The sequence below is a fragment of the Danio aesculapii genome, chromosome 11 (assembly GCF_903798145.1).
Source record: "Danio aesculapii chromosome 11, fDanAes4.1, whole genome shotgun sequence".
Classification (NCBI taxonomy): Eukaryota; Metazoa; Chordata; class Actinopteri; order Cypriniformes; family Danionidae; genus Danio; species Danio aesculapii.
Window position 1 is genome coordinate 26,569,139 of NC_079445.1, and position 23,469 is coordinate 26,592,607.

Here is a 23,469-nt window from a genome sequence, read left to right on the forward strand (position 1 = left end):
ACCTCAAACTTTGAGATATCCATAAAAGGCAAATTAGCCCAAGAAAGTGCTATTCATAGAAACAAGCAACCTGATTGACCAGATCACCAATATGCAGTTACATAATTTGGGTTTAATAATGGCACTTACAACTTTTAATTCTTTTCCATGCAAGTGCAGAAGACATTCGTCATTCCCAGTTGAAATTTTAGTGTGATTTTAATAGTCAGCAGCCCTGCTGTAATTTACAAAGGAACAGAGAAAAGAAAATGGCTTATGGGTTTTGGCTGGTTCAGGTGAAGATCAAACACTTTACATACAGCAAACGTTTTTTCTCTCCTGCTCACCCTGACTGTATCAAACAGCTCAATTCATTACTATGTCAAAATAAACATCGAACAACAAAAGTAAAAACAAAAAAAAGCCTCTTAGATTATGATAAACATTCCCTGTGGAGGATAACATTTACTTAAATATACATATATACTCTTCAAATAATTTTTCTCAGTAAAAGAGGAGCGGGTCCAAACGGAGTACAGACATGGAGAAGATAAGTCCAATAATTCTGTATACAGAAGCACATGCATCAGGAGACAACTGGATCCAAAAACCTTACGCATTAAACAGGGTCTAAGAAAGGATAACTGCTGAATGATTGCCTTTTGCAATACCTTAAAATCAAAAGGTCAATATTTATAAATCAAGTAATGTTACGCATGATAGAGATTCATTTATTTTCTTCAGTCTGTTTTGGGGGACGAGACATCCAAAGGCTTATTAATAAAAGTGCACTGAGAAGATACTTCCATGGCCGATGCAAAAACATAAGCAGGAAGAATTCTCCTGGTCCCCCGAACATTCAGGCTGTAATCAGGTTAATCCAATTTAGTTGAAAGTTCCCCTTCCAGTCATTGACTAAAGAAATGCTTTAGAGAATGTGGAGTTCTACCTGACTAACTTCAGAAGAGACTCCCTGCAATAAGCAGAACAGAAAAAAATTAGAATCAAACACTGAAACTATAAAAATGTAAACGAAAAAACGATATATTAATGCTAACAATGAAATACCTCAGACTGCCCTGGTTCATTGATTGAGAGGTCTTCGTTCTTTACTTCTGAAGGAGCACTAGACATCTGTACACTCCGTGTCACCGGCCCACCTTTCCTCTCCCGCATCCTTGCTGAAAAACGTTCCTCCTTCTTAGACTGTGCCATTTTCACAACAACCTCCTTCTTGACAGCTGCTTCTTTTTTATCAACAACCTCCTTCTTGACAGCTGTCTCTTTTTTGTCAACAACCTCCTTCTTGACAGCTGCCTCTTTTTTGTCAACAACCTCCTTCTTAACAACTACCTCTTTCTTGTCAACAACCTCCTTCTTGACCACCACCTCCTTAAATCCACGTTGCATTTTAGATGGTGGTCGTGTTGAAGAGTCATCAGTAACAGCAGGAGTTATGAAAGTCAATGGCTCATTGCTTTTTTTGCCTTTCTTAATTTGTGGGGCAGTGTTGACTACATTTGAGGCTGGCCTCTTTGTACGTACCTGAGGTTCTTTGCCTTTATTTGCTGCTGGAGCTTCATTCTCAACTGGCTCAGAGGTTCGGGCTCTGGTTTTCCCCAAGGACGGTGCGCTTGATCCAGAACTGCCTCTTGTTTGACTTCAGAGTCAGTAGCTCGACTTCGGAGACTTCTGTTTTTGTCTTGAGGTGTCAGTGCACCTTTTTTCAATTTCTTGGCAACAGGTCTTTGCGGGCAGCTGCAAGCAATATGTTTTGTAAGACTGGCTGGGTATGTGAACTCTCGACTACAGTATGGACATGCATGGACCTCACGAGTCTCCTCTTCCTTTACCCGGGCTGTCGGTTTCTTTCCAGAAGCTGCTAATTTGTTCTTCTGTGATATGGCTTTCTGGACAAGCTGATTTTTCTTCTTATTTAGGGCTGATAACTTGACTTTGGATGTTATATCTTGGTTAAAGTTAAGCCTTTTTGGTTGACCCATTCTGCGGAAGGCATTCTGCCCAGTCGAAGCTCCGTTGGAGAAATACCATTAGGTGATTGTTTGACAACCTGCTAAGAGGAATGGGATTCTTCTTAGGGGTATAGCGTCTCTTATCACTAGCATTAGCACAAACTAATATGTGTTTGTGTAGCTCAGGCATGTTGTCAAAGCTGTTTCCACATTTGGTACAGCGGATTGCAGTGCTAAATGTTTGGGGGATATTGTGTGTTGTAAAATTAGTGGCAGAGGCAACTGAAACATCTGGTGATCGGTTTGTGATATGGGAAAGGTGGAGGCTTGAAACTTGGGTAGTGCTGATTAATGCCAAGCCGGACATCTGGACCTTTTGGTTTGCCAGCCTCAGATGCCATAATCTTTATTGTAGTGTATAGCTCTTCTGTAGGGTCTTCATGTCCATCTTCCTCTTCATCCACCTTATTAGTGTCAATGTTATGCTCCTCAGAAGAATTCTCAGAGGGAGCTCCAGCATTTGAGTCAAGAACAGCATCTTTCTCTATATTTGCACAAGCTGGATTTGTGTAGTTCTGAGGTCTGAGCTTTCCATTTTCAACGGCAGTGTGAGTGCAACTCTGACTTGGATGTAGGTCACTTTGATGTTGCTGAAGATTGCAGAGGAAGGCAAACTCCTTTGAGCAAATAGAGCAAACATAAATTCTTCCCACCCCATGGAGAGATGAGCGGTGTTCGAGAAGAGCAGTGGCATTACCAAATAACTGCACGCAAAACTCACACTTAAAAGGCCACTCTGATGCATGCTTTATTATATGACCAGTAAGGTCTTTGATGGAGCGGAATGGCTCTTTACAGACGTTGCAAACAAAACTTTTGACAAAAGTCTCCCGCTCTGCAGTGTCAACTTCATCAGAACTTCTAACTGAGGTTCCAGGTGAAACGTCAGCCCCATTTGCAGTTACACCTACCATCTCCTCTTTTTTTCTTATATCCTCCACAATTAAGTTGTCATCAACCTCTGAGCTCCTCTGTGGCGAATGCAATTTGCTGAGAAAGTTCGGGGGTGAAGATTCCTTTTAGGAGTTGATTGTACTGTAGAAAGGGGAGACTTTGATTTTTGTCTGCCTTCTGTTTTATTATTGAGGTCTTGAGGGAGAGTTCCTTCACAGGAATGGCTTTGGTTGCTTTCAGAGGAAGTATCCCACTCCAGGTGAGAAGAACCTGCTTGGTCTGCAGTTTTTAAAAACTGAGGCTTAGAATCATGGGTTGAGCCCTCAAGTAGTGTTTCCGACTTTGAAGATGAATCTGCTGTACAATGTCTTTTTGCATCCTGAGGCAGAGGAGAATTTACAGGGTCTACTGCTCAGCATTTGGTTTGATTCACTAACAATGGAAATTAATGCATCATGGCATGGTTCTGTTAAAGCAGATGAATCTGAAACATCTTCTAAACTATCAACAGCCTTGGGAGACATTTTAGGGGACAACACTGGAAAAGGGGAAGGTGTTAAGGCATCCGACAACTGAAAAATGCTTTGATGATAAAGGTGGTGGAGATGGGATAGTGGGTAAGACTGGAGGAGGGTGGGGTAGATGACGCTATACTAGATGAAGAGGGCGGAGGACGGATTGATAGTCATAAGGGTCAGGGAGGGAGGAGAGGTTGATTCACAAGGAAGGGCGTTCTGATCCTGACCCAGGACTCGAAGGGGCAACACAGGTGGCACTCTCGGATGATGAAAAAGCATCAGGGCTTCCAACAGTGTTGGATTCTTCTTCTCCAGGTGAGTTAGCCCAGCATACTCATTCATTAACACTTTCTCTAAAATGCTAGTATTGGGTTTCTTCCTTTTACATGTGGCGGTAGTGTTGATGAGCCTGTCTTTACTTCATGGTCAACAGGACTTTTACGGCTCATACTCAAGTCAAAGCACAGCCTCTCCAGACCCTCTGCTTATGCTATCGTCTCGTTTACTAAAGGAATTTGAAGGTCAAGCGGCTGCTGATTGCAAGAATTCCCACCACTTCTTGAGGGAGACCAGTCTTTTCCTGTCAAAATCTCTGTGTCCCCATGATCTTTGCTGGGCAAAGTCCAAGAATTTGTCACGCTTTCCATTTTTGGCACCTTCAGACAAACCCCAGTTGCGGAGTTTGTGTTGTCATTTCTTTGTGGTGGGCTATTCTGTGAAGTTGTGGGAGGGGAGGCAGTTCTTCTTTTAAACTTACCCTGGACAGCAGGCAGTGAAGTTACAGAAAGTGGGGTGGTCATCTACTGTCTGTAATTAGACCAATGGCTGGTTTCTGACCGTCCGGGGCTTGTAGGAGTTGTTTCAATTTTGGAGACAGATAAACTGTTTCTCCTTTGGAAAAGCTAATGTTTCAGTTGACTGGGAGAAAATGTTTCCTACTAGCAAAGAGGACTGAGAGGAAGGAGAGGAGAGGGAGGAAGACGACGAGGCAGTTTCTGCCTCCACTTTTACTCCAGGCAGCAGAGGTGGTGTAGCAGTTCGTCTTCTCTGAGCTGCCTGAGTGACGCACGTAACTTCTTTTGCTGGACATGTCCGTGTTTTCAACTTTAAGAGCATGACCAATTTGTTTTGGACTTAGAATCAGAGTATCAAGACCAAACAATGCTGCTGTGTTTGAATCAACTTCGATGACCTCACAGTTGCTCACTGTGCTTGTAGATGGAATCTTTCCATCAATGTAATGGCTCAGATTTCAGAAATATTGTTGGAGATATCAACCATGCAGTCCTCCCTTTCTCCCTCATCCTCCGTCTCCACACTGGGCCACATAGATAGGTGGTGGACTGCACTTGGTGACTCTTCCTGGAGTGAAACGGTCTGCCCTTGTTCATGCTGATGCTGTTGGGTTGAACTCTCCTGAAGGAGCATAACCTTTTCGGCGAACACCTTTGGCATTAGATGCCGCTCATGGATTCTGCGCTGGTGTCTGCGCATGTTGGTGTGTGTGCCGAAAGCCTTGTTACAGTATTTTGCAAGGATGAAGTTCTTTTGACTCCCCATTCTCATCTACTATAAAAGGTCGATCAGATTCAGCACCAGGCTCTTTTTCAAACTCTCAGAGGTCTGCTGAAGTGGACCATTCTGTGAGCTCATAACGACTGAATGGCTTGGTGAAGACACACTGCCAGAGGTAGCAGAGTCATTAGCCACCGTGGGACTGGGGAGAAATGATGTGCCGGCTGAGTGACCCAGGCCTATTTAAAGTTTACTCCCATTTTCATGTCGACGTTCATGTCTGCGCCTGCCTACCTGAGAGCCAAAGGGCTTGGCACAGTATCGGCACTTAAACGTATGAGTTTGATGGGTTTGAAGTAGTGTGAATATGAGTGTGACGCTCCAGGCCCTGTTTGGTAGAGAAATGACAGCTCGCAGTGCTGACAGGGGTATGTTTCTCCCTGGGGGTCATCCTCAAAATCCCCCTCTGCCTCTAACTCGGGGTTCATTAAGAAGATATGCAGTCTGTATCACATAGTGGACTCTCTGAGCTTTCTTCCGCAGGGCTGCCTGAATGCGATGGCAGGAGAGACTTTTCATTCCCCTCAACTGATTCTGCCTCAGAGGGTGCTGTGGGCTCTGATTTAACTGTGGCTGCTGCAGTTGTCCATCAGCCTCTGTGGTTTTCCTTATCCAGTCCTTCCCACCGGTTCATCTCTGTTGCCATGAGACTGGACAGGGTTTTCATTTTCTGTAGACAATGCCTGGGAAACTGCATTCTCCTCTTGTAACTCAGAAGGTGAAGATGGTCCTTCCTCACCATTAAGCCCTGAATTTAAAAGAAAAAGAAATGTTATTTATTTAAATACTATCAAGTACAGTTTTGTAACAACTCTTAACAAATAAATTAGCTAGGGCTGAAAGTAATCCATTCAATGGATAATAATTTTTATTGATTACTAAGGCATGTGCTATAGCCTGGTTTCTCTCAAGGTTTTTTTTTCTTCACTTCCGCCTTTAGTGAAGTTTTTTTTCCCTCTCCGCTGTCGCCACTGGCTTGCATGGTTCAGGATCTGTAGAGCTGCGCATCGTTGGATTTGCTCTTCAATATTTGGACTCTCAGTAGTGATTATTAAACCACACTGAACTGAGCTAAACTGAACTGAACTTAAACACTACAAACTTAACTACACTGTTCCTATTTACTGTGACCTTTATGTGAAGCTGCCTTTGACACAATCTACATTGTATAAACGCTATACAAATAAAGGTGAATTGAATTGAATTGAATATACACAAAACCAACAACTGAATAATATTTACAAAACTGGGGAAAAAAAATTCCACTGGACAAAAGACATCTAAAAAAAATAAAATAATAAAAAAATTTTTAAAAGAGTGCGTATGAACAATACGTTTCCCCCAAAAAACTACAATCCTTTTGACCTTATTCTTCAATGCGGAAGTGCGGTCGTTTTTGCGATTGTTTTAATAGTTCCGATTCAGTCGCCTGTGGGAGAAATGACTAGGAATAATAAACGGCAGAAAACGGTCAAACTACTTGCTCTACAAACAAGTGTTTGCATGACTATACAGACAAAGTAGAGTACTATAATGAGAAAATGTCCGTTTGTAAAATTAAGCAGCATAACAAGCTGTTTTTAACCTCTAAAAATAAATGGAAGTGAATGAGACCGGAAGTCTTGAGCCAAAATGATTCAAATGGCTGTGCCCACTCGTACGTGGAGAATAAGGTGAATATAAAGTGTATATTTAAAATGTGTTAAAGACATGCTTATCCATTGCATAACTTTAATTTGTGGTTCTAACCTTATATATTGACTTGTAAATAAATAACAGAGAAATAAAATACAATTAGAGGTCGACCAAATTATCCATGAAGTTTGATAGTTGCAACGTTATGGATTAGACAAACATAAAAGCTCTTTATTAGGAGAATGACAGTATAAAGTGTTCATCTGTGTGTCAGCTATAATGCACACATTTTAGACTTCAGCTTTTTATTAAAAGCAACAATCAAATCATATATAAAATCATTATTTCATTACCAAATGGCTTCACAAACAGCCTATGCTATAATTTAAGTTGATTATAAATGTTATTTGATATTATTATGCGAGTGTTATTTTTAACTGTAATGATTTTTTACTTGTACTTACATATTTAAATTTCTAAAAGGCGTGCATAATAGTTGACACCAACACTTTATGTATTGATGTTTGAAACATGTAATCTAATGAAATATGTAACTTTAATTCTCTAATGGCAGGGCTCGACAATAAGGAGAGTATACAGAATTACTGGCCCTGCCTTGTCACTAAATTTTAATTTGACTGCGACTGTTTGTCAATTGCGTGCAAATACAGGGTGCTTTCACACCCAGACCTTTGTTTCGGAAGCGATCTTGTTTACCCAGTAAGCATGGTTTGTCTGGCATATGTGAATCCTGCAATCGCACGGCATCCGCACCAAATCAATTGGTCCGAGATCGCATAAATGAGATGGTCTCGGCTCGATTGAGCGGATCGATCGTAGTGAGAAAACAAAACGATCCAACGAACTAACATACCAGGCTATATCACAGTGTATTATGGTTGTGTAATAGACATATGAAGAGAGAATTATGAGCAGGGCGGGATGTCATTTCTACCGGCAAACAGTGTTGCCAACTATTTCCAATTTAAAGTAGCTAAAGCCTACCCGAAATGTAGTTAAATGTTGCCAGATGATGTCACGCACTAATTTGCATATCAGTGACGTCACCACGTAGTATCTGACAAGCGTAAGCCCGTCATGTCCAGACTCTCTTAGGCACTGTGTATTATATCATATTAAAAAATAACATCCAGACGCACAATAAATAGGTTCTTATTAACATATTACTTTGTGTGATGACGTCATTGCGTAATTGCGACTCAAAACTACAGCTTTATGTATTATACAAAATAATTGTTTTCTCAAATTGACTGGCCATCTTAGCAAAAACATTATTTGAAATATGTCCATTTAGATTAGTAGGAAAAATATAGTTGACTATTTGTAAAATACAAACACTTTTTGATAAGAATTTGTAATTTTTAAATATAACACTGATGATGGACAGTTACATAGTTTTAAACAATCACAGCTTGTGTACTTACTCTTTAACTTGTGAAATTAACACATTTGTGAAAGTGACAACATTTTTAGCACTACTGGAATTTATTGCTACCTAAATTACCAACAATTATACATGTTAATAAATATCAGTAAATTAACAGTTATAAAAACAATCTGAGCTAACAATGTACCTTGAATGTGATATGTGTGTGTTGAGTGAAGCCTGCAGCCACTGCTCTTTTGGGTCACTTTTTAAAAATTGCTAAAAGTAGGCAAATGAATGTTAAAAATTGCTAAAATTGTTGCTAGGTCCTTTTTGAAAAAGGTTGCTAGGGTAGTATGAAAAGTTGCTAAATCTAGCAACAAAATTGCTAAGTTGGCAACACTGCCGGCAAATGTCCGTTTCATGTCTAATACGAAAGTAAAAGCATGCTGAAATATTACCTAGTGCTGTTTATCCGTTAGGAAAATTGACCGAAGTTACCACCTGATAATTTTAATCTTACAATATTTTGTATTAGGCCTATTGTTTTCTTTATTTCTGCACTGACACCTCGAAAGAAAGATCAACATTGATCTGCTTCATGGTCTGACGGCAGTCCCGGTGTTGTGACGAGAAATGCACCCCTGCGGTAAAATGCACGCAACCTCTTCATAGACTTTCATTAACATTCTTAGTCTACATTTTAATAAAAGTCAAATAATTGATTAAAACATAGGCTAATATGATTATTACTTTGATGGATCAAGCAAGAACAAGTGAAATACATTTTAAAACTAGGTTTACAAATAAATGAAAAATAAAAATATTGACTGTAGTCTAGACTGATGCAATGAGCCTGTTTCTAAAATTAGGCATTTTGGTGGGTTTTAAACAAACGAAAAACATAAAATTGTTGCAGTTTTCAACTAAACCACACATTAAACAATTCACTTTAATTAACCTAATCAGTATTGTAATTAAATTAAATCTATTTATTTAAATATTTATCTTCTGTAAGATAAAGGTTCCATTCATGAAACTCACCTCAGTCACTGTCATGAGTTGTCATAACTTTATTATTAATAAAAAAAAAAAGTTAATATATGCACATTTCAGAGGGGGTGCAATTTACAGCAGGGGTGGATTTCTTGGCACAACACTGGTTCATCTGTTATTTCTCTCTATAATGCATATAACGCTATAATGCATAATTCTAGCCAACGTTCATAATTCAATAGATAGATTTTTACAAAACTTGACAACTGAAATGAGGCCATGTATGAAAGTCTGACTTCTCTAATTTATATGTCTGTGTGTGTCAAAAACAGTGCACATTTTAACTTATAATATATACACTGTAAAAAAAAATCCGTTATTTTCCTTTTTTTTTTCCGGCAGCTGGGGTGCCGGAAAATAAAGGCACTTAAATTACAGACATTTACCGTAAAATAACAGACATCCAATTATCGAAATTTCCTTGAATTTAAATTTCCGGTAAACTTCTGTAATATACAGTCTGTTATTTTATGTTTTTTTCCCCAAAAAATAAAAAAAACGGAAAATAACAGATTTTTTTTACATTTACATATACATATACATATACATATATATATATATATATATATATATATATATATATATATATATATATATATATATATATATATGTTGAATAAAAAGTGTATGTATACAATTATACTTTTGACACATTATTTAAAATATGTGGCTAAGAAATAGCTATTAACTTCTTTTTTGGTGGGGCCAGTGAAAACCGATTGGGCCAATCCTTAGCGTAGAACCCTGAATGGTCCACATTTTTGTGAACTTATCATTACTTAGATGTCCTATATGCTACTTTTAATGTCTGTACTTGTTCACATATTTCTGTTATGCACACTGTAACCCCTTAAAAATGATTATTAAAATGATAATGTAGTATGAGTTTTTTTATTACAATAAAGAACTAATGACACACATATTGTCAAAATAATTGTTAGTTGCAGGCCTGCTGCTAGCAATTAACTGAAATTTATTAAAATATGTTTTGATTGAGAAAAACATACTTGTGCACAGTCAAATCCCTGCCAGAGACTGATGAAGAACATATCCTACCTTCCTCTGAGTCCCGCATCTCTGTTATTGAGGGTTCAGAGGCGCTCAATTTCTTCGGTTCACAGAACCCACCCAAATCAGTCTCCCTGGATTTTTCAGACAGCTTCCTCCTTGCTTTAGGGAGAAACAAATCTATTTTTAGTGTTTAAAAATGAGCTAACTTTCAAGACTAGCTAAAGCCAAAACAGCTATTAATATAGGTTTAATTTTCCTATTATGGCTGTCAAAAATTAACAATAACAATAATATTTCTTTCAAAATTAAGGAAAAAGGTGTCCTTGTTACACATATTCCACATACATACTATAGTAATTACAATTAATTATACATAATTACATGCAACTAAGACTAAACCTAATTACATGTAATAGGTTAATGTTACTCAGTAGTTGCATGAATATTTACACTAACAATGACACCTTAAAATGAAGTGCACCCAAAAACAACAATTCAAACAATGAAAAACTGTAAAACACACCAAGTTTTGCAAGAACATCTGGTACATTACACCTGCAAGACCTAAACCAAGTATGCCATGACCTTATTTTCTACATAAGCCAGCAAACATCACCACAAAACCAGACTGACTACTCCGTAACACAGCAGCACTGTGCATGACTTATGTAAAAGTATATCAAATCCACAACACTTATTGCATGCTAAATGCTAGTGGACCTTACTTGTAACTGAATAACAGGTCATTGTAGTACTTTAAAGGGGTAATTCACTCAAAAGATTCAATCTCTGAAATATATTTATCATTTACATTTACATTTAGTCATTTAGCAGACGCTTTTATCCAAAGCGACTTACAAATGAGGACAAGGAAGCAATTTACACAACTATAAGAGCAGCAGTGAACAAGTGCTATAGACAAGTTTCATGTGTGTAAAGTCTAAGAAGCAAAGCATTAGTAAAATAGATTAGAATGGTATAGAATAGAAATTTATAGATTTAATTTTAATTTATTTATTTTAGATTTATAAATTTAAATAGCTAAAATTGGTATTGAATGAGGGAAAAAACAAACATCCCTTAAAATTCAGAGGTTTAAACTGTCAGTGAATGATGACTGCACATTCATTTTGGTGTGGATTATCCCTTTCATTCATTTTTAAATATTAGCTATATGCTTTAACAGATAAATTGAAACAAGCAGTGACAGATATTGTCTCAGTAAGCCTAAGAAAGCAGCTATCAGCTGCTGTCCTTGTGACAAGGTCATTTGGGAGCATCTTTTACAAAACCCAATTCATAAAACAGACACATGCTACTAACTTGGTCATGTGATCATACTTTGTTGAACAATCAGTCCACATATCCACATTCTACTCGGTCCTCAAATGTTAGTCTAATACATTTTATGAAACACAAGTGTTAATGTTTTCAAACAAAATTACATATGGACTACATATTTCAATGCAGAGACAACTGCAAATGATGCCTACACACTTACAGAACATCATCTGACCATACTTCAGATAATGCACTAGTGCACAAATATAATGACAATGTTACTAACACCCAAAAAGATGACTGACATAAATGTCTACAATTATTAAGGTTTGATTCAAGCTAGGCTGAGTGCAAAATCACATAAGAAAAGAAAAAGTACAATCCTTATTTTGTTTTTTAAACAATGCGAAAGCAAAAATTTGGATGTCACAATGTTAAATATTTAAAAGACAACTACTTGTCTCCAGTTTTTGTCAACTTAATAATCTAAAAAATAAGTAAGTTCACTTAAAACATCATGCATTTAACTCTGCTGTCATTGGAAAGGTGAAAGTCAAACAACCATTTAACTCCTTTAAATACCCTTTTCTTCTCTTGACAGCAAGTTTAGGTCGGCCATCTATCTATTTATCTTTTCCATTCACTAATAAAAAGTCCAAAACAGCTACACTATTTAAAATATTTATGCATGAAATGTTTAATAGCTAAACATATTCCCAAAACGTTTATAACGCAACAAAAAACGTAATAACACAGCGACGTGTGACAAACAAAAAACTGCTCTGTTGGTAAATAAATAAGCCAGACTCTCGTTATTTCTGATTTGAAACTCTCAGTTTACTTTATAGCTCATTTAGGTCTCTTTGCGAGGAGGGTCTGGAAGGTCATCTCTGTCAGACGTGGGTTGTGTCTCCAAACCTAGTGAGCAGACCATCTAGATGGCATGTTTGGGCATCATAGGCGCGTTTAAACGTCCTAATGTGAGCACTCGGACGTGTCCCTGGTGCTCAAAATGTTCTCTGGGTGAGGAACTGACGAGATTTTAAGACACTGGAATGAAGTCGGAGTCTGCAAGGCGGCTAACAGCCCCGTCCATCAACATGAGGAACAGCACGGCATACTTCGCCTCACTTTGACTCCGTCCCTCGTCGTTTTGTATTTAACAAAGTTGTATACAACAAAACAACATATTCAATTCGCCTACCTAAATATATTAGTATAAAACAAGCGAACAGCCAGTTGGCTAACATGCTAACTCAAGCTAGCGACTGCGAACGCGTCCAAACAGAATAAACACATGTATTCAGACACGACTTAGATATTAATAGAGGAAAAATAAGCCATTAAGCAGCAATGCAAGGCGGAGTTTTTAAATTACCTCGCTTTGCTCTAGGTGAACTCTTCTTGTTCAGGTTGCTAGTCCTTTCTTCCTCTAATGCAGCTGCTATCTCAGGATTGTCTTCCCCATTGTACCACACGAGAAGTTCTTCGTCCGGGCCGATTGGCTGACATGGAGCAGATGAACCAATCAGTGGCGAGCTTTTTGGCATGCCATAGGATGAAACACTATCTAGGCCTTGACGCTCTGTCAGGCATTTAGGAAGAGACCCTCATAACAAACTAGGGTGCAGAATGAGGTAGTCCAGAGAATAATTTTATAACATTTTGCATTATGTCAAAGATGATTTTCTTATCTGTCAACTTCCGTACGTGTAGACGGAATACATTTCAAAGAGGAAAGCAATGTTAATTTGCATATTCAGAAATCATATATTAAAGAAGTTTATTGTTACATACATGTAAGGAACACAGCTATCAGTATTATCTATCTTTGTTTGTCCCAGATATATTACTACTTTTAAAGAATCACGCCTCATCATAAAATTAGCATTTAAGTTTAATGTAATTACATGTTTATTATATTTGAGAATTCAAATTCATATATCTGTGAATTTTTTTGTACTATAAATCACAATAACTAAAATGATTTAAATCTTTAATTATTCTTTCTTGCAACACAAATGCTTAAACAAATAAAAATTTATACTTCTGTTTTTATTATTATTATTATTAATTACTGTTATTATATGTTAATATGAATATTCCGAAATGCTATAATATAGAAGCTTAATGTGCATACATGTAAGGAACACAACAATCAGTATAATCTATCTTTGTTTGTCCCATACATATTGTTTCTTTTAAAGATTAATGCCTCATCATGAAATTAGTATTTAATTATAATCTTACATTCTTATTATGAAAAATTGATAGTAAATTAGATAGTTTTTTAGTACAAATCACAATAATGTCTTGAAAGCTTAATTTTATCAGGAATTAAAATTGTTTACATGTTTAATACTCCTTTCTTGCACCAGAATTAGCTATTTGTACTGATTTACTTCAGTTATTATTATTATCATTATTATTATTATTATTAATTAATTAATTAATTAATTATTGTAAACTAGGAAAGCTGATGCAACTGAATTTCACAGTTTTTTTTTATATTTTCTGAATTATGGGTTTTTTCATTTTATACTGTACACAGTATATCCACATTACTGTTTCGGACCATAATTTCCATAACCAACTTATTAAAATGTCAATAAAAGGAACTTTGCTCAATTTTTGTTGTTGGAAGAGAGATCAAGATCCAATTCAATTTGAAAGCCTAAATAAACCTAAACACAGGCACATTAGGCAAGTATTGGACACTGTTAATGGATATTGTTACAGTGATTGACACTGACTTGAGTTGTTCTTTTTGTGTGAGTGCTGACGAAACGGTGATACATTTGTTTTGGTCATGTCATTACATTCAGAACTTTTGGAATAATATAGTTTTTTTTTTTTGTTGTTGTTAAGGTGAAGATTCTACCAGAATTTTCTATACAAGTGAAAATGATTATATTTGGGTATTTTAACTCGAACCCCACAAAAGAAAATAATGTTTTTTTAATACACTGAATTATTTTCTTAAGCAAATTTTACATTCACAAATGTAAATTTTCAAATAGTAAACCTGCCTTTGTGGTCTTCGTTAAAGAATTATAGAAAGTTGATTTCAGGATCGACTAATAAGAAAGCTATAAAAATGATTTATATATTTATATATATATATATATATATATAGTTACAGTGACAGACTGTACTGGAAATGTGGCATGAGCAGTGTTACAAAATCTGCTAACTTTAAAATAAGTTTGCTTTGGTGCATTCATAATATGATAATACAAATTATTCCAAAATTTGTTTATAAAAGAGTCTATTATCCCTACAACGGCTGCATTTATTTGATTTTTGAAGTAAGGAATAAATCAACAAGTAGACTTAAATGTGATCAATATTTAAGGATTAAAAGGATCCAATTACAAGGTAGGGAAGCAATGTTTTATTCTAAATATTTGAAATTGTAATTTAATCCTGAGGTGACGAAGCGGAACTATCAGCATCATTACTCCAGTCTGCAGTGTCACAAGATCAGTCAGAAGAAACTGTTTTTGTGAAAACCATGATAACAGTTTCATATTTATTTGTTGACTATAAAGTGCATTTATATAAAACTACTACTGAGAATCACTTCTTGCCATTGATAAGCAGGTCAAATGTATCACATGGCGTGTCTATAACACCCTTTGTAATATTAAAACTGAGAACCTTGACTTCACTTAAGTGTAAATGGGAAGCTGATCTGGGTAGTGTAATTGACAATGATTCGTGGTTGGATCTATGTAGCAACCCTCTTGGTGTGTTAGCCTCAATTTCTGCTTGGGAAAGACAATTAAATTTTTTTACATAGACTGTTTATTACACCTGAGGTCAGACATAAAATGAATTCAGGTCTGCCTGAGCTGTGTGTGAAATGTAAATTAGACATTGGAACCTTCTATCATTGCATGTGGAGTTGTCCTTTTATACAGCAGTTTTGGGACTTATATTAGACTGCAGCTCGACGCCATCTTTAAATGTACATTTCGACTGGGAGCAAAGACTTGCTTATTGGGCCTCAATGATGATATACCCATTTTCGGAACAGAGACCTACTACATATTTTGATTTACTTTGCTCGGAAATGTATCCTTGTAAAGTGGATTAATGAAGAACCGCCCAGTTTAAATCAATGGCTGCTTGCAGTCTTCAGCATAATCCCACTTGAGGCTTTCTTCACAGCTATGAAGAATAAACCTTTTCTATTTTGTCGGACCTGGGACCCTTTCTTTGATTATCTAGGAACATTTAAGTCTCTAAGACTAAAAGCTTGTCTGTTAGACTCAGCCTGGACAAAAGAAATGTAATATGCCTTTGTGCAATGTAATATTGTGATATATATATATATTTTGTTGCTGTTGTTTTTTTGTCATTATTTTTATTATTATTATTTATTTGTTGTTTATTTAATTACAATGTTATTTCTTTTACTATTATTATTATTTTATGTTTATTTTCCATGTGGGGGTCAGAACTCAAAAAACTCAAATTAATGTTTTTGCACCAAAAATGTTCAACAAAAATATATTTAAAAACTTAAAAAAAAAACTACTACTGTAAAAGTCTCTACTGTCATATTCAGTGTTGGGGTAAAGCATTACAAGTACATAATAATTTCATCTAATAATAATTTTAGTTACGTAATAATATTATTTTCTAAGTAACGAGGAAAGTAACACATTACTTTTAAATATTAAGTTATAATATTTGAGTTACTTTTTTTTTAATGTAATGCAAGTTACTTTTTAGTTTAGTTAATTCACTTTTAAAAAATAAATTGCTGAATTAAAATGACTGTAGTCACGCTGAATCCCGCATGCAATGAGAAAATGAAGGAACACACAGAAATGAAGATGGCAGAGCCTTACATTTCTGCAATAGAAATAATCTCATTATTTTGAACACACGGAAGGAAAGGAAAAGAGGATTATCTGAATGGACAGTGATTTTACTCTTTAATAAGACAAGTAGCTTTAAACTTTCATTCATCTGTATATACGGCATGTAGAACTCTGGATTCAGGAAGTGCTCCGAAGATAACATTGTCCTACATTAATCTGTTTTTTTTTTTTAAGTAAATGAAGGTTATACAGTGTTTCAAGAATTCACCCTTATCTGATGATTGATTATAAAGCGTATTTGGCATGCTGTCCCACTAGAGAGCCCTGAGCTATTGTGACTTAAGAATCATCTGATTGGGGAATCATGATTTCGCTAATGCGGGATCAGCCGTGATAAGCATGTGATCCTCTCGAAATTAGTTTATAAATAAAATTCATAATAAAATTGTTAATTGCAGAGGCCCTCCATTAAAAAAACAAAGAAAAAACTGATTATGCTTATGAAACAGATCGAGCCTCAGCGAGGTCAGAAAAAGTAACACAAAAAGTAACTCAAAAGTAACATAACGCATTACTTACAATAAAAAAATAAATACAACTAGTTACTTTTTGGGGGGAGTAACTCAATAGTGTAATGTATCACTTTCAAAAGTAACTTTCCCCAACACTGCTCACATTCTACTTTCAACTTACATCTTTTAACCCCAAACTTTGAACCAAAGTACAGCTGTTTTAACATTTTAGGGTGAGTGTCCCACGAAAGGAAATCATATTTTAGGGGCTCTTTGTATAGAAACCTTAAATTACAAAAGGTTAAGTTACCCCCTAAAAGTTTCATTCATTGTGCTTTAATTAAATGATAACTTACCCTTAACACTTTGTAGTAAATAGCTCGATTGATCTCCAGTGGAAAGAGGTTTTGCTCTTGAGAAGATCGAGCCCAGTTCACATACCGCAACCAGTTTCCTTTCATTGGATCTGTGGCATCTACACACATCCACCCCCAGGCTGGAAAATACACCTAATGACAGTAAAAACAATACGCATCTAATTAAAGGGATAGTTCAACTTAAAACTGCTTTAATTTGCTCATCCTCAGGCCATCCTAGTTGTACAGTAGGTCACCTTTTTTCTTACATAAGAACCTTGGTGATTCAGAAAAGCCAAGTCAACAATGATTGAAAAGTAAAAAGCATACAGCATATTAAGCAAAACAAAATTAATAGGTTGTTTTCACATGATTTCATTGATGACACGCGAAATTCAGATGAAGGCAGGAACTGATTCTTCTACATAGGAATCGCTACCAGAACATCAAAATATTTCAGTTTTATGTTGCTTATAATAGTTTAAAAATTGGCCAAAATAAGAAACGCCAAACAGCTTTTATAGACTTCCCCTTTATGAGCAAAAACGTTTGAGAGAAAGTTCAAGAAACTGGCTGCAACGGTGGCATGTAATGAACAATTATTCAATACATTCATGTGTACAAGCTTTTTTTGAACACGATAATTCGTTTGACCGCACCAATACAGATTATATACAGGCCTAACTATGTGTGAATTAACATGAATATGTTAATGTGTTATATAAAAATCAGATACAAACACCACTACACTTCTACAAAATCCAGGAGAATATAAATAAAGTACCCTGCCATGTAATCGCTGCAATGAAATCTCCATCTTGTTTTGCAATAATCCATGTCTTTACTGGCGTTTCGGCAGAATAAATAACAATAACGTGAGCATTGAGATGCGCAGCAGCGATGAATGTTTGTTGATGGTAAGTTCATTGACAGAACAAAAAAGAAACGCGACCCTTGCGTCAAAATTAGACAGTTATTATTGTGGAGCTCTTTTCCCCCTTACAAAAATAAACAAATAATATTGTAGACTATGCGTAAACTCTTTTGTATGCTTTCATCTGTTATGTCGTGATGTCTAAAAGATATCCGCATGGGGAAAACTACAGTAATTTATAATAAACATGTTTTTGAATCACATAGTAAAGTGTATGTGTATAATTATTTGTTAATGAATGCTACAGAATACTGAAGCACAGTAAACTGATAAACTGTAATAAATATTGTAACATTATCGCAAACTGTGCTGCACTGTGATATAGTGTAGAAAACTGAAGCCTATATTGAATAATTTGTTTATTCATTGTGTTGTACCACAGTAACAATTTAATTACTACGACAGCTTACTTCAAGTGATTATCTATAGTATGCTTCCAAACACTAGTATTTGCTATATTATTTCTCATGTAACATAATTATACAGTATGTACCACTTCAATTACAGGCAAATATATTTTAGTTCAGTACAACAATCCTCTTTATGATATAAGGATTATGCCCAACATATGTGGCTAATTTTTTTATTTATATCACCTTTGAAATAGGATATATATGGCAAAAACACTGACTTTCCTCTATGTCTCCCATTCAGTTTTTTACTTCCTGCCCTCCATCTGAATTCCGCCATCACCAGAACCACGTGATCTATATTGGCATCTATGGGCATGACTGCGGACAATACTTTGAGGACTTATAAAGCTAAATGGTGGTAGATTTGTTGCAAAATGACATAAGGGTAAAAACTCACATGTGGTTTACAACATGGGACGATAAAGGGTTTTAAGGTTTACAGCAAAAGTCACGGTTTTAAACCAGCTAAAATTTTCTGTTATACTGTTCCTGTGGTATATCTATATATTAATACGCTGTCAAAGACTATTTTTAGGGCAACAGTATCTCCAGCAGCAAAGGACCATCCACATCAAAAGCTAATTTGAAAAACAAATTGCTTGTGCACCTACATTAAAGCATGCTCTGGACCTGAACACTTCAGTGGCTTACTTTAAAAAAAGAAAAAAAAAAGATCTCCAAAAATACCGTTAAGTTATAAAGAAATCTGTGTTTTTGAAACTAATGAAGACAGCAGTCTATTGCTGTATCTGAAATCGCCCCTATAGCCTCATTTACGGTTCCCTACATTAGTCCACTAATACAGTCCACTTGAAGTGAATGAAACGAGTTGGTGAATTCGAGACTTGAATGTGCTGAAGGGATGCCGTTTATGTTTTACTGGTTGATAATACGGATTCAATTTTCAACTTTTTGGTCAGACCCTGTGATAGTTATTTAAAACTTTTGCTGCAACCCAGTACAGGGAAACATCCATACAAACTCATACACTATGGGCAATTTAGTTTAATTAATTCACCTATAGCGCATGTCTTTGTACTGTGGGGGAAACCGGAGCCCCCGGAGGACACCCACACGAACATGGGAGAACATGCAAACTCCACACAGAAACTGACCCAGCTGGGACTCGAGCCAGCGACCTTCTTGCTGTGAGGCAACAGTGCCAACCACTGAGCCACCGTGTTGCCAACATTAATTAAATAATATTTTAGATTTAAACTATACACTGATAGGATTGTGCTTTAGATGGCATCATGTGGTCAGACGGGGAAATTCATTCGGCACAAACTCTCATTGTGCATTATGGGTATTCCCTAGCTGTTGAGTGTACATGGGTTGTAGACTCGTTATTGCGGTGCATTGTGGGATTGATTTAGGGCATTTCATATGGTTTCGGAAACCACTAGAAATACTCCCAACAATAGTGCACTATAGAGTGATTTCAGATACAATCAATTATTAATTTTAATTATTTAGCCTTTCGTGTTTACTGTTCCAAAATGTATGTTAAATATCCAGACATTTAAAAAGAACATATTTTAGAGAGGTGATCACAATACCATGATGCTCTGATAGTTTTATACAAAGTTATCATACTGCCAGAATATTATACTGACCATGCCTATTTACAACAAAGAGGATATGTGTGTAAATCTTATGAACTGATCATTTGATTTCATTAGAATCAAAGCATTATCAGGTCATTTTTGAATAATCCATGTTTTTCTGACTCTCAAAGTAACAGTAATCATTGATTTGCATTTTATAAATCACCAAGGACCACAGTTTCAGCTAAAATATTTTTTTTGTGTGTTCTGCTAAGTAAGTCACCTACATCTTGACCAGTAAGATTTTGTTTGATTGTTTTTTTTTTTCAGCAAGGCTGCATTAAACCAATTAAAAAGTGACCAAATACATTTATAATGTTATTAAAGATTGTTTCAGAGCAGTTCTGGCCTTTGGAAGTTTTTATTTATCTTTATATCATAAAAACAATGCCACATTATCCACAAAAAACAGACAATAAGAAATGTTTCTTGTGCAGTACATCAGTATATATGAAAATAAAAATCACAAAGATGGTGAAATCCTAAAGACTGAAGTAGCTGTTTTTACAATTTCTTGATCAAACAAATGCAGCCAAAGAAAGCAACAAAGTCCTACTGATCGCAAACTCTTTGGAAAGGTAGAATTTATATTAAAGAGCCCCTACTATGGGTTTTTGAAAATGACCTTCCAGGCATTGTGTAACACAGCACTAAGTGAATGAAGGCATCCAGTTTAGGTGTAACTCTAAAAGTCCACCGCGTTTAAAGCTATAAATAGTTTAACTAAATAGTTGACTCAGAGTCGAATGAATGAATGGAGTTGGATTCGGATCTTTTGCTTGAACGCGTCGACGTCGATATGGTCAATACAGATCACCAAATACGTAGTACCGGATCCAGTGAAACAAGAACGCGCTTTCCATTCAAACACTAGCAGAGTGCAGGGGATCATGGGACTAATCACGACACGAAGATGACGATCACTGAAAGATGGAGATTCGGTTGCGGGAATAAAGGCTTAAAGTTTATTTTAAAAACAACACCACAGTATAGGCAACCTAGTGCTGTCTTTGCTCCTGTCATTTTTCAGTTTTTTGATACAATAACCTACCCTGCAACGCGGGATTCACCGGCCGTTTGCTATTAAAGGAAGGAGCAGCAGAGACTATTATGTATGGGACTTTGTCAGACTTTGACAGGGACATTGTCAGTAACTGTTACAGTTCGTATGGACCAGCTTCTTCTTCCTCAGGATAATAACATGTAAGTGTAAATAAAATTGTTGCCTCGTTTTAATTGTGTTGTGTTATAAGTTGTAATCGCCCTGCATGGCTTGTAATCACTTGTCACAGATCAGTGCTTGTACTGTATCTCTCAGGTTAAACCTTTATGGGGCTATTTACATATCGTGTCCAAAACCACGTTGAAAACGTGCCGCATGCGTCTTCCTTTACTGATTTAAATGCGTTTCTAAACTTTTGATCCTCTGCTGTTTTTTGTTGCTATGGCCATCAGCTGTTCATACACGCACAGCGCGGTCAATTTTTAAAATGGTTCAACTTTTGCCACTGTGTGGATTAATACATTGTCATTACTTGGGTTTAGGTTTAAGAGTAGTGTAATATGCTGGTGTTTAACTGCATTGGGCTCTCTCATACTCTGTGTGCTACTTCATAGCCGTGGTGGGCATTTCTCTCTGTCTCGCACTGAATGCAGTCGACCAATCGCAACAGACTGTGTCAAATCCAATCAGTCCAATCAGCGCAGATTGGCTTCGCGCTAAGGAGGGGTTTGGGGAACAAATGAATCGCTGAACGAATCATATGGGAGTGTTTGGGATAATTGGGTAAAATTAAATGCATACTTTAAGACAATGAAAGTGTTTTTTGACCTTGCATGCATATCAGATTGTTGTTGGAGACCCCAAAACCAAAATGACTTTTTATAATGCAAAATAGGGGCTCTTTTAAGGGATCGTTCAGCCAAAAATGAAAATGTACAGGTTTACAACATTCTTCAAAATTTCCTCTTTTGTGTTCAAACAGGTTTGGGAGTGGAAAATGTGTAAATGATTACAGAATTTGTATTTTTGGGTGAACTATCCCTTTAAGCTGTATTTTAATCACTGTATAATACTTCTGACAGAACTAAAACCGTTTTCTACACAAAATCTGATACACACCTCCCACATGTAAACATTGCTCGTCACTTGAGACCTCTTCTTTCGTTCGCCTACAAATGGTCCAAATCGTTTGCCTTTCGGTATTAATCTAGATGCCCAGACACCTGTAGAGACACATGCAGAAAAATCCTATGAGGAAACACTGGAACAAACTTTTTTTTGTGTGTGTCATTTCAGTACATCAGATTTTTGAGTATGAATCAGGATTGAGAACGAGCCACTTTAAGATCTCTAGAGACTCTCTCGCAGAGCAATTTTTTGGAGCATTGGATATTAAACATTTATCCGCATATTTCTAGGGCACCGCCACGGCGTAATGCGCATTCTCTATTTCAAACAGCAAACAAAATAAGACTGCAGTTATGTTGTTTGCTGCTCCTTGTTTAGCATTCTCTGGCTTCTCAATGTTGACCGGACAAACCAGTCAATTGTCAAAAAGTCGATTGTGCAAATACTTGAAATGGCTGATTGTGTTTAAAGTCAAATATTTGGGACAGCAGAGTTAAAAGAAATGCTGCAATAAAAAAACATGTTTTCTCATTAACAGAATCATTTAGCAGTTCTCAAGCCTGCCGTTCCTCACCAATGCGATTGGGGTTGACAGCTGACGGCTCCAGCTTCATGCTGTTTGGCAGCCCCTTCCACACATGGGCTGGGATGTCGTCCAGGGTTTCATATGCTCCTTGAGGCAAAGCCATTACAGCCTAAAAAAAGAGGGATTTATATTTTTACAATGAGATTTATATATAAGTATATAAATTAAAGATGTAAAGGGGTTTTCAACATCTAAACAGTAAAAGAAGGTGTCCTGTTTTATTTGCTGCTGAGCAAAAATGATGCGAAAATGATAACTATCATAGATGTTTTTCATGTTTTACAGAAGACTAGGATGTACATGAGCAGTAGTTTATATACCAAAAAATAATTAGATGAAATTTGACAAAACTATTTAAAAGGATAGTTCCTCCAAAAATGAATATTTACTCCCTCTCAAGTGTTTCCAAACTTTAATGAGTTTTTAAAGAAAGATCAAAACATGTGATCATTGACTTCCATTGTAGAAAAAAAAAATACTATGGATGTCAACAGCTTTTGGTTTTCAGCTTTCTACAAAATATCTTCTTTAGTGTTTAACAGAATGAAAAAAAACTAAAGTGAGAAGTGAATGATGAGTAAATGACAGAATTTTGACTTTTGGGTAAAAATTGAAGAACAAATACACTATTTAATGTTTACACATTTTCGTTATAATGTTAAATCATTATACACTGCCACCATCATCTTTCAATAAATTTTAATAACTTAAAATGTAATAAGATTTACA

General features: G+C 36.2%; 1 protein-coding gene across 1 annotated transcript; it reads right to left on the reverse strand.

The window, feature by feature from the left end:
* Positions 1 to 907: 907 nt before the first annotated feature.
* prdm2b (PR domain containing 2, with ZNF domain b) lies at positions 908 to 22,843 on the reverse strand. Its single transcript, XM_056468847.1, is given in 33 exon segments — positions 908 to 952; positions 1,048 to 1,625; positions 1,628 to 2,017; positions 2,020 to 2,055; positions 2,058 to 2,256; positions 2,258 to 3,033; positions 3,036 to 3,316; positions 3,318 to 3,484; positions 3,486 to 3,539; positions 3,541 to 3,573; positions 3,575 to 3,634; positions 3,636 to 3,748; positions 3,751 to 3,810; positions 3,813 to 3,882; positions 3,884 to 3,945; positions 3,948 to 4,223; positions 4,226 to 4,312; positions 4,315 to 4,522; positions 4,524 to 4,678; positions 4,681 to 4,954; positions 4,956 to 5,032; positions 5,035 to 5,287; positions 5,289 to 5,345; positions 5,347 to 5,432; positions 5,435 to 5,542; positions 5,545 to 5,599; positions 5,601 to 5,642; positions 5,644 to 5,747; positions 10,134 to 10,247; positions 12,748 to 12,874; positions 17,070 to 17,222; positions 22,146 to 22,249; positions 22,729 to 22,843. Coding segments are annotated over 33 exon segments (5,319 nt in total).
* Between the last annotated feature and the right edge of the window lie 626 nt (positions 22,844 to 23,469).